The following is a 16649-nucleotide window of genomic DNA, read 5'->3' on the forward strand; positions in this document are numbered from 1 at the left end:
ACAGTGAGGGGGACGCCCCATTCAAATAACCCGAATATTACCTATATCCTTGTACTTGGAGTGCGGACTCTGTAAGCTGCTACATTTGTATCTTCACTCTGTTACAGCAGTGTTACCAAATACTGGACTTAAAACAAGTTGCTACAACAATTTTATATGGACACAGTTCATCACCATCTATCTTTTCTTCTTTTATTCACTAGGATAAATTTTTCTTATATTTTCATTTATATTTCACAAATTGTCACTTACTTATATCACAATGCATTTATTGATGTAAGCAATTTTCTGAACCCCAACAGTACTTGTTAACCACAGATAAGCTAAACCAAGCGCAGTGCTTTCATGATTATGTTATATTTTATATGTTTTATAATTTTTATGTGATATTTTATTGCAAATTTTACTATAAATATTCTACTATAGACATACCAGCTGTTGAGTGCCTGTTTTATTTTTATTTCTAAATGTGTATATAAGTCAATGCTGGTGTGTTCAATAAAGAGTTCCTGTTTTACATTCAACATAGAGCCTCGTCTCATGTGTGTGGGGATTGCTATACGTGTATACTCCCCTGGCTATTACTCCTAGCTCTTGTAAGAGCTGTTCCTGTTCCTGGTTCCTGTGGTGGTATCGGTGTAGAGTGGAGTGCTTGGAGTCCTCGGGAAGCACTAGGAGCATCCCTCAACGGAGGTACGCAGTCGGGGTGTCTGGAGATCCTTCACAAAAAGGAACCCATTCAATTGTATGGGGCAGTTGGTCAGTCAAAAATGGACAAGATAGAAAATGCCTGTTATTTACTGGCTGTCAAAAAACTGCTGTGTAAATAACCCCATAGACTTCCAATGGCCTTAAAACGGATGTGTTATGGCCGTTAAAAAAACATCCATCACACGTCTATTTTTCACTGTCGTTTACATGTAGCCTGATTACAACTGCTCGTCCCATTCACTTAAAGGGGTTGTCTCACTTTAGCAAATGGCATTTATTATGTACAGAAGGTTAATACAGGGCACTTACTAATATGTATTGTTATTATCCATATTACATCCTTTGCTGTCTGGATTTTTTTTCCCATCACATTACACACTGCTTGTTTCCATGGTTACAACCACCCTGCAATCCAGCAGTGGGGGTCGTGCTTGTACACTATAGGAAAAAGAACCAGCCTATGTGCACTCCCACGGTCCTGGCCCCCAGAGAGGCTGATGCTTTTTCCTACAGTGCAAGCACGGCCACCACTGGTGGATTGCAGGGTGGTAGTAAAGGCAGCATTATGGGTAATAACAATGTATTAGTTAGTGCCTTGTATTAACTTTCTCTACATGATAAATGCCACTTGCTGAAGTGAGACGACCCCTTTAAATGGGATGGCCAGCTGTAAATACACTGTGCCACCTCTATAAGCGAGACGATGAGCAGGTCATTTTTTGAAGGGGAAGCAGCGCTCACACAAGCGCCACTATCTCTCCAGATAGCTAATCTGATATGGATAACCTTTACCTTTGCACTGCAGAATCCCTTTAATGTAACCAAGCTGGTGCAGCCCTTGATCCTCAAAGCCATAATCCATCTGGTGCAGGCTAATCCATGGCACAGACCAAGACATTATGCATTCTTCACCCTATGCCTCCCTGGAAGAAGGCATGGACTTTGCCACAATGAATCTCCTGGTGACACTTACCCAGAGTAGTTTTGGATTGATGGCGGTAATGTCGCAGTAGCAAACGTAATCCAATAACATGCGGAGATTGGCGACAGGAGGTCGTCAGAAATACCAGGGGCAAAGAGAATAACAAAGTCTAAAGCAAGTCAGAGTCATAAAACCACAAGTGTCAGCAATCCAAGGTCAGAGAGAGTAATAAAGTCTTGAACAAGCCAGAATCACATTAAGGGCTCAAGCCCACGACTCTATATATTTTTTCGTCCGCAAAAAATACGGATGACGTCCCTGTGCATTCCGTATTTTGCAGAACAGAACAGCTGGTCCATAATAGAGCAGTACTATCCTTGTCCGTTATGCATACAATGATAGGCATGTTCTATTTTTTTGCGGAACAGACATATGTTTTTTTTTGCGGACCCCTTGAAATGTTCCGCATAGGGTCCGCAAAAAAAACAGAACAAGGGAGGAGAAAGAAGGGAAATGTCTGTATATATTTCTATACAGGTATTAGACAACAAATAATTATGTAATAAGTTTATTGCTGTCAAAATAAAATGTATCGTTATATGATCAGCATATTCATGTCACTGACACATTATTATTATTAGAAAAGCATTTTGATGTGCTATTTGCTAACATATTACAGCTACTTGGCAACACATTATATTTAATTAGACAGTAAAACAATGGTGTTTAACATTTGTAGTAAAAATATGATTACACAAGAATAAGAACCAAAAAAAAGCAGAATGACAAAAAAGCCTGTAAAATATGCTCACTAGAAACATTGTGTATGATTACTCCTAGAACTAATGCACATTAGCCTTTATTTATTTCCTTTACTTGATATCCAAGAGTCATAGACCAGTTTTGCTGAGACTGTGTCTTCAATGGCCATGCCTGAAAGGAGAGACACAAAAAGCAATCATTGTAAGAAGCAAAGGACATCAAAGGCTTAAAGGGGTATTCCAGGGGTCCTGCTTTACCATTTCTACCCCCTGCTACTGTCTTTAACTGCTAACTAATAATGTAATCTGTGTACTTATTCCAGGTCTTTTGTCACTGTGCATTGTTAATATTGCTCTGAACCTAATATGTTCATGTAATATTCCTAGTTGTCCAGCAGACGGCGGGGTGTATCTGGCAGAGGGAGAGAGAGATCATTAGATAGAATGGAACTTACCATTCCATTCTCCCCCTTTTGGGAAGAAGTGGGCTAGTCCTCCTTTCACCAGAAGGAGGGGTTGCAGTTCTAGTTTATTCCAGTCTAGTCTAGAAAGTGGAGCTGAGAAGACATGAAAGATGTAGCAGTGAGGGGAAAGTTGTACCTCCTACAGCAGAAGTCTCAAAAGGGAAGTAGCTCGTAGAGCACCATGACTCCTCAAAGATCTACAGACAGAGTGTCACTAGGGGGTCAGCAGCCAAAAGCATCCCACTCCAGAGATATCAGAACAACCCTAAAGTCCAGCTACCAGACTAAAGCAGAGTTTAGCACAGAAAATAGAGAGAAAGCAGAGTTATCAAGTTTTCCTGCCAGTTTCTGCCAAAGCCTGCTGGGACCAAGAGAAAGCCTGAATATTGTCTGGATGCAAGTTGATGAAAGTAAAGCTGCTGAACTTTATAAGAGTCTGGACTTGACTTATTCTCCAGCATTACTCATCCCCTTTATTGCTTCGGAGCCTAACCCTTGGGAGCAACGATATTCAGGTAGGAGCACCATGACACACACAGAAACTATTAAAGGCCACACCACAACACTCGGCATTCCGATAAACCTGGGACACGATCAACGGCACGTCGTACTGCTAATGGCACCCCCACCGATTCCGATAACGGGGACCCTGTCCCCCGTGGAGACGTCTGAAATGAACAGAGTGGCTGGTCAGGCATACGCGCTGCTTCTCCTTTAATTTCTATAGGCAGTTACGGAGACAACGCTCGGCTATTTGTAGGAACCAGTTAGCAGGAACTACAGTCTTAATGTAGAAGTAATGTATGCCCCAACAATTTGCAGCTCAATGGTTGTCTAGTCTGTTTTGACCACAAGCCTGTTTAGAAAGTGTTGGCAAGCCATCCAGGCACAGCAGAAAAAGGAAACATTATGCAACCCTTCCTAGATCATTGAGGAAATGATCATACTTTGTGTTGATCAGTAGATTTCTATACAGGCAGAGGTTGGGTGACAATAGGGGTCATCTTCTACTCACAAACCACTTCTACATCCTGCCCTCTCTCAGTGTCCCTCAAGGCTATGTCTTAGGCCCATTACTCTTCTCCATTTATACCTTCGGCCTGGGACAGTTCATAGAGTCCCACGGCTTCCAGCACCACTTCTATGCTGATGACACTCAAATGTACCTTTCTGTACTAGATGTTACTTCCCTGCTATCCAGAATTCCAGCATATCTATCAGCTATATCCTTCTCCTCTTACTTTCTAAACCTCAGCATTGAGAAAACCGAGAGAAATCAGTATTAGGCCAGCTCACCAATTCAGTTGACATGGTTGTGGAGTCAAATATGCTGAAAAAGTCCTATACTCTAAAAGCATACCGGAATAAAATAAAAAAACGTTTTCATAATTTTTGTGCTTCATTGTACAATCATAACTGTGAAGGAAAATATTTGGTGTTCTCTAATGTGTTCCTCAGCCAAATTATTCCCCTCTTTAGCTGCACAGCTAGATGCATTTCCCTGACAAGCAGGGGCATCTCCCTTCTGTGGAATCTGCCTGTACTGCAGTGATCTCACTTCCCACTATGTTTGTTTTCAGCTAGGGAGCTTCCACAACAGATGAGGAGAACAGACTTACAGAAAGGAAGGATGCTTCTCTCATCTTCAAAAGCCCTGTAGAGCCAGTGCAGTGAAGTCAGAATCTCAGCTAGGTCTGACACGCCCCTATTTCCTGTGAACCTCTGATGGATGGATCTAGCCTAACAACAGGCAGTGAACTGCAAATTATGTGGAAGTGAGACCCTTAGTGGCCATAACATATTTTTTTCAGGTGGATGCATGGAGATTTTTTAAATTAAGTGATTTAGAAATTTGCTAATTATATCATTCTCTATTAAATTGCGTGAAAGTACGGTGACTCTTTAAGACAATATAATGGAAATAGTATATAATGACTATGGAGAAAACAACTCCATCTTTTTTCACCCATCTCACTCAGCCCCCCACTAGACCCATCAATTACAGTGAACGGTTCCACACTTACACCAGTCTCATACTTCTGTTCTCTCAGGATAACATTTGATTCTGTCCTGTCCTTCAAACTGCACTCTACTACCCAGTGGCGTAGCTTGGGAGGGGGGGGGGGGGCCATTGCCCCGGGCGCCAAATTTCAGGGGGCGCCAGGCAGCAGGCAGTAAAGTGAGGGCGATGGAAGCCCATGACTCCCATCCCCTTTGTTCTTCCTCGCAAACTTCAGGCCAGGACTGAAGCCTATGAGGCAGTAGAGCTGTGCAGGAGATCGCAATTACATCACCGTGACCTCCATCGGTGCGGGTCTCGCAAGATGACGTGATGATGCGGTGCAGGAGGGCACAGTGATGTGTTCCTGACCGCCTGCGCCAGGACGCCCGAGCAAAAGCTACAAGAGGCAATGAAGAGAGGTAAGTATTTTATTTATTTTTATGTAAGTACTAGGGGCCATACTGGAGGCACTATGGAGATGGGGGGCATTATATATTATACAGAGGGGCCATTATTAATGGCCCCTCTGTATAATTATAATATATAATGCCCCCTCTGTATAATATATAATGACCCCCCCTGTGTAATTATTATATATAATGGCCCCTCTGTATAACTATAATATATAATGCCCCCCCCCCTGTATAATTGTTATATATAATTGCCCCTCTGTAATATTAGGATATATAATAGACCCCTCTGTATTATTATTAGTATATATAATGGCCCCCTCTGTATTATTAGTACATATAATGGCCCCCCTCTGTATTATTATATATATATATATATATATATATATATATATATATATAAATAAAATGGCCCCTTCTGTTACTGCTGAGGGCACTATTGGAGGCCTTATTTCTACTAGGGGCCCTATGGGGGCATTATTATTGAGCACATATTAATGGGGTTGCTATTGGAGATACTGTAGGGTAGTGTGTCTCAACTCCAGTCCTCCAGGCCCACCAACCAGTCATGATTTCAGAATATCCCACAGAATGAATACCTGTGGTAAGTCCTGACGCACTGACACAAATTATAGCACCTACTCAGTACTAAGGAAATCCTGAAAACATAACCGTCAGGTGGGCCCTGAGGACTAGAGTTGAGGAACCCTGCTGTAGGGAACGCTATTACTATGGAGGACAGTTTGGGAGCATGTTATTATGGGGGACTATCTGTCTGGCTCTACCACAGTATTGGGGGTAGCAGCAGGATGACAGTCACTAGGAGGGGGAGAATGATAGTAAAGTGAGGAATCTAAAAAAAGAATCTGTGAAACTCTGCAGAGACGAGACGCGGCTGAAAGAAGGTTTCATGGCTTTCTTATCTCCAAATGAAGACGTTGAGGAAAGTCTACATCACAGGAGATGTCACTGGATGTAAGAGGTATGTGATGCTGTATTTATTCTCCTGTATATTTTGTAGTGATGTATGTAATGTCCAAACACATATCTGTTTCACAGTAGGGTTGGGGGGGGGGGGGGGTTTGCATATAGAATTTGGCCCACATTACTGCATCCTGGCCCCAGACTTCAGGTCACACTGTGCATGTTCTGAAAGTCTGGGGTCTCACACCTACAATGAGGAACAGAAGTATTTGAACACCCTGCGATTTTGAACGTTCTCCCACTTAGAAATCATGGAGGGGTCTGAAATTCACATTGGAGGTGCAGTCCGAATCTGAGAGACAGAATTTAAAAAAGAAATTCAGGAAATCACATTGTATGATTTTTGAAGAATTTATCTGTCTTGCACTGCTGAACAAAAGTATTTGAACACCTGAGAAACAGCAAGAATTCTGGCTCTCAAAGACCTATTACTGTGCCTTTAAAAAGCCCACCTCTACTCCACTCATTAATCTAACTTAGTAGCACCTGTCTGAGCTCTTTAAAGACCCCTGTCCACCAAACAGTCAGTCAGACGCCAACTACCATCATGGGCAAGACCAAAGAGCTGTCAAAAGACACCAGAGACAAAATTGTGGACCTTCACAAGGCTGGAAAGGGCTACGGGGCAATTGCCAAGCAGCCTGGTGAAAATAGATCAACTGTTGGAGCAATTGTGAAGAAAATGGCTTAAGACAACTGGCAGTCTCCCTCGGACTGGAGCTCCATGCAAGATCTCACCTCGTGGGGTATCACTGATGATAAGAAAGGTGAGGAATCAGCCCAAAACTACAAGGGAGGAGCTGGTCAATCACATGAAAAGTGCTGGGACCACAGTTTCAAAGGTCACTGCCAGAAGAACACTACGCCATCATGGTGTCATGCCCTGCTCAGGTCATGTGCGGAGGTCTGCTAGGTTAGCAGCACGTGTAGCCTTTTGTTATTATTTTGGAGTGGAGCTGTATCCGCCTCCCTTCAGGTGCACTGGGTGGGGTAATTGGTAAGAGTTTAAATTACGCCCACTCCCAGTGCGGGTTATAGCTTCTGTCTGGCTCAGAGGAAGGAAGGATTGGTTGTTCCTGCTCAGCAAAAGATAAGTTGGTTTTGTTTTATTGTGGTTGTCTGTCTAGGCTGTTAGCGAGACGCCTGCCCCCTCCAGGTCCTGAGGGAGCAGGCTGCCTCTTTCCCCCTTTCACCATCTTAGGGATTCTAGGGAATCTTCAGCCCAGGCACGAGGACACATTCATTCCCACCTTCAGGGTCTGAATGTGGGCATAGAAGTCTAGGGAGAGCTGGTAGGGATTTGTCAGCAGCTTCTTTCCTAGACACTTGTTTGTTATATCCTGTGTATCTTGTATCCTGTCTGCAGTGACACATGGTTTCAAATCATTGCACGGAAGGTTCCCCTGCTCAAGTCATTACATGTCCAGGCCCATCTGAAGTTTGCCAATAGAGGATGATCTAGAGGAGGCATGGGAGAAAATCACGTGGTCAGATGAGACCAAAGTAGAACTTTTTGGTCTAAACTTCACTCGTCGTGTTTGGAGGAAAAAGGATGAGTTGCATCCCAAGAACACCATCCCTACTGTGAAGCATGGGGGTGGTAACATCATGCTTTGGGGGGTGCTTTTCTGCAAAGGGGACAGGACGACAGCACTGTATTAAGGAGAGGATGAATGGGGCCATTTATTGTGAGATTTTGAGCAACAACCTCCTTCCCTCAGTCAGAGCATAGAAGATGGGTCGTGGCTGGGTCTTCCAACATGACAACGACACGAAGCACACAGCCAGGATAACCAAGGAGGTTCTGGAGTGGCCTAGCCAGTCTCCAGACACAAATCTAATAGAACATCTTTGGAGGGAGCTGAAACTCAGTGTTGCTCAGCGACAGCCCCGAAACCTGGCAGATCTAGAGGAGATCTGTGCGGAGGAGTGGGCCTAAATCCCTGCTGCAGTGTGTGCAAACCTGGTGAAGAACTACAGGAAACGTTTGACCTCTGTAACTGCAAACAAAGGCTTCTGTACCAAATATTAACACTGATTTTCTCAGGTGTTCAAATACTTATGTCCAGCAGTGCAAGACAAATAAATTCTTTAAAAATCATACAATGTGATTTCCTAAATTTATTTTTTTATTCTGTCTCTCAGAGTGGTAATGCACCTACAATGTGAATTTCAGACCCCTCCATGATTTCTAAGTGGGAGAACTTGCAAAATCGCAGGGTGTTCAAATACTTCTGTTCCTCACTGTATCTACTACATTACCTGTACTCAGAGAGTTATCACTGTATTATCTGTGGTGATACATAGGACTACTACATTATCTGTAAAAAAATACATGGCTTGCAACCCACTCTACGCCCATCGCCACTGCTACAACCACCTGCTGCCTCCAGCTCAAAAACATTTTGAGTATCTGCTTTTTCCTCAACCTTGAGTCAGCAATAATGATGGCACCCACCTCTCCTGCCTAGACTACTGCAATAATCTTTTCTGAGGCCTCCCATCTAACACACTTGCACTCCTCCATCTGTACTGCTAACCAGATATTTCACCTCTCCCCTCCTTTCTTCTTCGCCTCTCCCCTCTGACAATCTCCTCACTGGCTCCCCATTGCTCAAGGAATTCAAAATATGAGCAACAATTTTCTCCTCTTGCCTGCTCCTCACACAAACGTCGCCTACATTTCTCACATGCATCCTCCATACTCTGGAACTTTCCCAGACTCTCCCACCATACAAACTTTGATGTGCAACTTTAAAACTTACTTCTTCAGGAAAGCTTACTTCCTACCATTACCCTGCTGCCACTACAAAACCATCTAAGGAGCTTCTACCCACAACTACTGTCTCCTTCCCTTGTAGACTGTAAGCCCTCATGGGCAGGGTCACCTCTCCCTCTGTGTATTAGTCTGTCACTCATGTAGTTTATGTTTAGGGTATTTGTTTTTTATTGTGTATGTAAACCCTTATATGTACAGCACCCTGGAATCAACCCCTCCCGACCAGCGCCGTACATGTAAGACTTTAAAGATGGCGGCTGCTGGCAAGCATGGTGGGCACCATAGCGGTTTTAAAACAGCAGACACTTACGGCTATTGTCAGTAACTGACAAATGTCCACGACCGGCATTACTTACACTTCAGATGCCGTGGTCAAACATGACCACGACATCTGAATGCACCAAAAACATGTACTCCAGCTCACCCCAGTGGAGATCGGGGGAGCCAAATGCATTGTACGGCAGTTTCAGTCCTCCAGAATTAACTGAAGCTACCACACATTAGTTCTTATTAGTGTCATACACTCCAATGCTATGGGAACTATGAAAAAAATGTTTGAAAAAAATGTTTTTAAAAAAATAAGATATTTTTTTTAAATCACCCCCCTTTCCCCAAAATGAAAAAAATAAAATAAATAAAAATACACAAATAAAAATACACTTCATGGGCATCGCTGAATGCGAAAACGCCCATACTATTAAAATATAAAAAATATTTATCCCATATGGAAAACTTCAAAATGAAAGAGAGTGCCATGTGGTATACGATGACTGACTTTCATTTTTTACATTAATCATGGAAAAATCCCTTTAAGAAAAGAGAACACCATCCATACCATACCATTCCATACACTTTTATTTCTATTACTTCAGGGTCCAGTCATAAAATGACATAGCTGCCCAGAAATTCATTACTGCCCAATACATTACCAGCCATGGTTCAATGCACTATTCTTTCTACCATCTAAGGCAGGCATGTCCAAACTGCGGCCCTCCAGCTGTTGCAAAACTACAACTCCCAGCATGCCCTAATAGCTGTAAGCTATCCAGGCATGCTGGGAGTTGTAGTTTTGCAACAGCTGGAGGGCGGCAGTTTGGACATGCCTGATCTAAGGGTACTTTCACACTAGTGTTAAAGTTTTCCGGTATTGAGTTCAATCACAGGGGCTCAGTACCGGGAAAAAACACTTCAGTTTTATCTTAATGCATTCTGCAGACCTTTAAATCTGTGAGAAAAATAAATAAATACCGGATCCGTTTTTCCGGATGACACCGGCGATACGGATAAGGTATTTCAATACATTTGTCAGACAGATCCGCATCCGGATCCGGAAACAAATGCTATCCGTTTGCATACGGATTTCCAGATCCGGCAGGCAGTTCTGGCAACGAAACTGCCTGCCAGAATCCTCAAACGCAAGTGTGAAAGTAGCCTTAATTGTTTCAGTACTATAATAGATGGATATGTCATTTATGTATATTTCAAGGGTTGCTAATGTACAATATGTTTGAAAGCAGAATCTGACAGACTGTTACGGCAGACCGCATTATGTAAAAGCGTTATCTAACTTCTTTGATGGCCACTGCTGACAAATTAAAGAGGACTATGTAGGCTCTTAGATGCTGCCATGGCAATTTATCGAGAATTTATATTTACTAAGATGCATAGCTTAATGCACCTTTTAGCTTCAATACCATGGGTTGACCTTGCAAACTTAGAATTACATAGGTCACCCTGACACAAGAGAGCGGCGAGTACAATTTTCCAGGAAAAGACCAAGGCTTGAACAAATATAGAATTTATCTGTACAGAGAATGTCTAATTGTTAGTCATGAGCACCACCAATCTGTTTTCTTAAAGGAGTTGTGCCACAAAAAAACATTCTACATATTTTTTAAACCAGCACCTGGATCTGAATACTTTTGTAATTCCATGTAATTAAAAATGTTGCATACCCACTGAGCTATTCACTAAAATGCACATGCAGCATACGGGTAGGCTACCCGACACTGCTAGATTTGAGTGTGTAGTTCCCTTTAAGCCAGTCAGGTCGGTTACCGGCAATCCTTATAACAGCCAGCAGAGGGAGCCCCCAGTTCAGTATAAATAGGCTAGGGCCTAGCTCAGGAAGTTTTAGAAGTTTCCAGACTCAGTGCAGAGAGGGTTCCCCTCCTGAGTCCGTATGCATAGAAGTCAGAAGGGCATAGCTAATCAGCCTGAAGACACAGAATACCACAGAGGCCGATCAGATAAAGCAAGAGGTACTCAAGATAACAGAGGAGGTACTAGATAAGGACAGCTTCAAGGGTACGCCAGCTATAGGGCATTAGACCTTGGAGAGAAAGTCACATGTTTCAGGACCAGTCAGGAATAGTGTGCAAGCCGCCTGTACTGCATCTCCTGTAATCAACACTCTGTAAAGAACATTGCTAAGACCGGCCATTCTGTAATTCCAAGAACCACCTGTATTCTTATGGAGAACCAACTGTCTTTCATGGAACGGCGCTTCCAACTGCGTCTATGTATTATTATCGCTGATATTCAGTAAAGTTCCAGTTTTTGTTGGCTACCCTATGCTTGCTTCATTCTTCCACCATACCATACACGGCGTGTCACCGTTTAATTGACACTGGCGTCACGAACTTTTAACTACCTGCCTGTTCCAGCATTCGCCCCGATTTGAAGATGACAGTGGATCCCAGGTTAGTGGGTAATCTGCACTACAAAGCCCAGCATACACTACTGACCCCCTGGGACACTGCATCGCTCTTTTTGGCGTCACGAACAGGATCCGCATACTTCTGAAGTGCAGAGAAGTGTGAACTGTGTGCTTTAACTATTCCACCACCGTATTGCAAAGACTGTATCCTTTATTTCCAAATCTGTGGATTACAAATGTGCCTGGGAGGAATCGGATGCGCTGTACTGTGTTGCGCTACCCCCAGAGAGAAAAATCGTATTTGTGGACTGTGATTTATTGGACTTTGCAACACCCTGCTTGCTGTCAGGGAATCGTGATCAAGATGGCCACCGGCCGCCTGGAGTAAAGTTTCCCGCGCTGCTGAGGACCTCCGTGGGCGGATCCCTTCAAAGACACAGAGAATCCCGCCCCTCTTCATCATCGCACCGCCGCGGCCCTGCTTTTCCTGCGTCAGCAACGTCACCGCGTACACAGGACGTCCGGAGTCTCACGAGATTTGCCCTGCCCGAACCCGGCGATACCGGTAAGAACTTGTATCCGGAGGGAAGGGGATTGTTCCGGCCCCTTTAGTCACCAGCGGCCACCTCGTAATAAGTTAACATGTCAGATCCGGGAGTTGCCGAGCGGCCGGACCCGGGAGAGCTTGCGGCTCCTAATCATCCTATAGCCCCCAGCATGATGCCCTTTACCATGCCTTACTATTTTGGGGCCCCATGGTTTCCCCGCTATAACGGAGAGGCCCATACCCTAAGAGACTTTAAAGAAAAGTTGCTGGCCTTATTCAAACTGTACCCCATAAATGCCGATCAGCAAATGGAAATCTTGCTAGCGCAACTGGAGGGGGCTGCCCGCAGAGAGGTATTATCCTGGCCTGCGGCGGAACGGAGTACTCTAGAGCAGATATTCACCCGCCTCAGGGCCACTTTTGAAACGAGGACTGCCTCAGAGATAAAGATGCACTTCTTTGGCAAGAAACAGAAGCCCGGTGAGTCCCTCCGTGACTATGCCCTATCACTTCAGGAGGCTTTGGGGGCTGTAATTCAGATAGATCCCAAGGAAGCTGATAACCAGGATCAGACCCTGAGGGAACAATTTATTACCGGAGTGGCTAGTGAGCAAATAAGGACCCAATTAAAGATGCTGTCCGCCCAACACCCTAACAGTACCTTTCTGGACTTTAAAGAACTGGCTATAAAAATTCTGGGGTCAGCAGTATCTACAGAGTTGAGCACCCCACCTGAGTTATCAGCCTGCAGGTCAAAACCGTTTACCATTAACCGAGCTGAGGCCGGTCAAGCTGTTCAAGCTACAGCTACCGATACTATCGCCATGCTGACAGAGCAAGTAAATCACCTCACTAAAAGCCTAGAGAGAGTGTGCAGAAAAATGGAGGAATGTGAAAAACCTATGATGTCAGAAGAGGAGTTCCTGTCACCCTCTAAGCCGTTCCCACCTCCATACCAAGAGACTCACCCCAGGGATCCTGGGAGGTGCAATAGGGGTCGCCAGCGGCCCGTGTGTACATACTGCAAAAAGATGGGACACACAGAATCCACTTGCTGGCAGTTAAACGGGCAACCCCTGAGGCTGAGGACCACCCCTCGGGAGGTAGAACACTAGGTCCAAAAGATCCAAATTGGATGCCACGGTATGTAGGATCCCATCCTAAAATCAATGTGGAGATTAACGGGGTCCCCTTTGAAGCCCTATTAGATACTGGGTCTCAGGTCACTACTATTCAGCTGCCCGCCTTTGAAAGATTCTGGGACACCAACCAATTAACCCAGCCGCCTGAATCCTGGGTAGAGATTATCGCCAGCAATGGCAAACCGGTAAAGATCCATGGATACTGGGAACCCACCCTGCAGGTGGGAGAAGTAACCTTGCCTCAACAGGGGGTGATAGTAGTACAGGCCGGCGACAGAGGAGGACATCCTGTCATTCTAGGCACCAATGTCTTCAAAAACTGTTATGCTGAAATACTTGCCGTATTACATCAGACTCTGCCCACTGCTTCCTCTGCATCCAAGAGGGTGATTCAAAAGACTATCACTGTGTTAAGTGCCCAGCAGAGGTTTGCTAACGGGAAAGGAGAAATTTGTACTGCCAAGATTCGTGATAATAAGCCTGTGACTTTGCCTCCTAATTCCCAAACTCTCTTATGGTGTCGTGCTGTCCTGGGAGTCCAAGGCCAAGATTATCCAGCCCTGGTGGAACCAATCCAGATGGAGAACTACCCTTATGTGAGAGCTGCCAAGTGCCTGGTGAACGTCTCCCAAGGTAAAGTACCTGTCCGTCTGATTAACCTGAGTGATCATCCTGTTGCGCTTACTAAGCATTACCCTGTTGCCCAGCTTTCTCAGGTGTTCTTCCAAGACATCATCCGTCTTCCAGTGACAGAAAAGCCGCCAGCTGCAGTCAGCGGATGTCCGCCGGTGCCCCAGTCACAAGTACCCTGGTGGGAAGAGCTACATGTCGGGGACGAGACTACCCCCCAACATCAACAAGAAGGGATACTACGGCTTGTCAAAGAGCACCACCAGGCCTTCAGTAAACATGCTGCTGATTATGGAGAGGTTAGTGCCATACAACACACCATACCTACTGGCTCTCATCCTCCTATCAAGGAGAGATACAGACCCTTACCGCCTACTTCTTATCAGACTGTAAAAGAAATGATCCAAGAGATGAAAGACTCTAATGTAATCCGGGACAGTCGTAGCCCGTGGGCGGCACCCCTGGTCCTTGTAAAGAAGAAGGATGGTGGTATCCGTTTCTGCGTGGACTATAGAAAAATTAACCAAATAACCCACAAAGACGCATACCCACTGCCCCGCATTGAAGAGTCACTAACTGCTCTGGGCTCCGCTGCCTATTTCTCCACATTGGACTTGACCAGTGGCTACTGGCAAGTACCCATGGCCCCGGCAGATAGGGAAAAGACTGCTTTCACCACTCCCATGGGCCTGTTCGAATTCAATTGTATGCCGTTCGGGCTATGTAATGCCCCAGGAACTTTCCAGAGACTAATGGAGCGGTGTTTGGGTCACAAAAACTTCGAAACAGTGCTGCTGTATCTAGATGACGTCATTGTGTACTCAAAAACATATGAAGACCACCTGAAACACTTAGCAGAGGTCTTTGAAATCCTTGTCAAATATGGCCTGAAGGTAAAGCCATCTAAATGCCACCTGCTCAAACCTGCGGTAAAATACCTGGGGCATGTGGTAAGCGGAGAGGGCGTACAACCTGACCCTGATAAGTTAGCGGCTGTCCGTAACTGGCCGGTACCCACTACCGTCAAAGAGGTGAGGGGTTTCCTTGGTTTTGCCGGCTACTATAGACGTTTCATCCCCCATTTTGCTCAAATAGCCGATCCTATCCAGGAACTCTTGAGGGGGCAGCCCAAGAAAAGTCCTAGAACTCCAGTGCTCATTGAGTGGAATGAAGAGAGAGAGATCGCGTTCCAGTTGTTAAAAAAGAAACTGACCGAGCCTCCCGTGTTAGGTTATCCCGACTACAGCAAGCCCTTCCATCTGTATACTGATGCTAGCAAGCGGGGCCTGGGGGCTGTGTTAGCCCAGATTCAAGAGGGAAAAGAAAGAGTGATAGCTTATGCAAGCCGCTCCCTGAAAGGAGCTGAGAAAAATGACCAGAATTATAGTTCCTTCAAACTAGAATTCCTGGCATTAGTGTGGGCAGTAACGGAAAAATTCAAAGATTACCTAGCCGCTACCCCATTCATTGCATTCACTGATAATAACCCTCTGGCACACCTAAATACAGCTAAATTGGGGGCTTTGGAGCAAAGATGGGCCTCTCGTCTCGCCAACTATGATTTCTCTGTAAAATATCGCGCTGGACGTACTAATGACAATGCTGATGCTTTATCCAGACTTCCCACAGAGACAGCTCCTGATGATGTGCGAGATGCTTGGGAAGATGTAGAAATGCCGGCCTTCTACCATAAATTTGCTCAACAGGATCAGGCTCGGGCTACCAGTAACAGAGCTGCAGTTCCTTCACCCTCCAGTAGGCCGGAACTCAAAGAAGAAAAGTGGGTGAAACTACAGTCTGAAAGTAGAGTGCTGGGTGAATTGTTAGACTTCATTACCAGTGGCAGAGCCCCTGAGAGGATTCGGCGTAAGAGTACAGATCCTGAGCTCATCAAACTGTGGAGACAGCGCCATCAACTCTTCATACAAAAGGGCCTGTTGCTACGGAGAAGCCTAGACCCAGTGTCCAACGAACGAGTGCATCAAATTCTCATACCCCGACGAGATGCAGGTATGGTGTTGGAGATGTACCACAATCAATCCGGTCACTTTGGGGTCCAAAAGACTGAGGCAAATATCCGCCAGCGGTTTTACTGGGTGGGCATGAGAGAAGACATGGAGAAGTGGTGTCGGGAGTGTGTAGCCTGTGCCTTGAAACGAGGTAAACACCATGATCAGAGGGCACCACTGAGACCCATTGTAAGTACTCGTCCTCTTGAACTTGTCGCCATCGACCATGTGAAACTGGAGCCTAGTCGCTCAGGGTATGTGTACGCTATGACTATTATTGACCATTTCACTAAGTTTGTTGTAGCGGTGCCTGTGAGAGACCAGACGGCCAAGACTACAGCCGAACTGTTCTGGAAACACTTCCTCCTGCCCTACGGTTGTCCAGAAAAGATCCTCACCGATCAAGGTCCTGCTTTTGAGTCCCACCTGTTCCATGAACTGTGCCGCCTGCACAACTGTAAGAAGATCCGGACGACGGCCTACCATCCGCAAGGTAATGGATTATGTGAAAAAATGAATCAGACCTTGATAGAGATGCTGAGGACCGTGCCTCCTGAAACCAGGGGAGATTGGCCTAATCTGTTGCCACAGCTCATGTTCACATACAATCATACCATACACTGTTCCAC

General features: G+C 45.1%; 1 protein-coding gene across 6 annotated transcripts in view; it reads right to left on the reverse strand.

Annotated features, from left to right (window-relative positions):
* Positions 1–2185: 2185 nt before the first annotated feature.
* CRYM (crystallin mu) overlaps positions 2186–16649 on the reverse strand; it is a 72364-nt gene continuing 57900 nt past the window's right edge. For all 6 annotated transcript variants that reach the window (XM_044303542.1, XM_044303541.1, XM_044303543.1 and 3 more), the window contains one exon: positions 2186–2566. In XM_044303542.1, the coding sequence (XP_044159477.1) occupies positions 2493–2566 (74 nt within the window). In that variant the 3' untranslated portion in view covers positions 2186–2492. The remainder of the gene's footprint in view (positions 2567–16649) is intronic.

This window comes from Bufo gargarizans, chromosome 8 (assembly GCF_014858855.1).
Source record: "Bufo gargarizans isolate SCDJY-AF-19 chromosome 8, ASM1485885v1, whole genome shotgun sequence".
NCBI classification, from domain to species: Eukaryota; Metazoa; Chordata; class Amphibia; order Anura; family Bufonidae; genus Bufo; species Bufo gargarizans.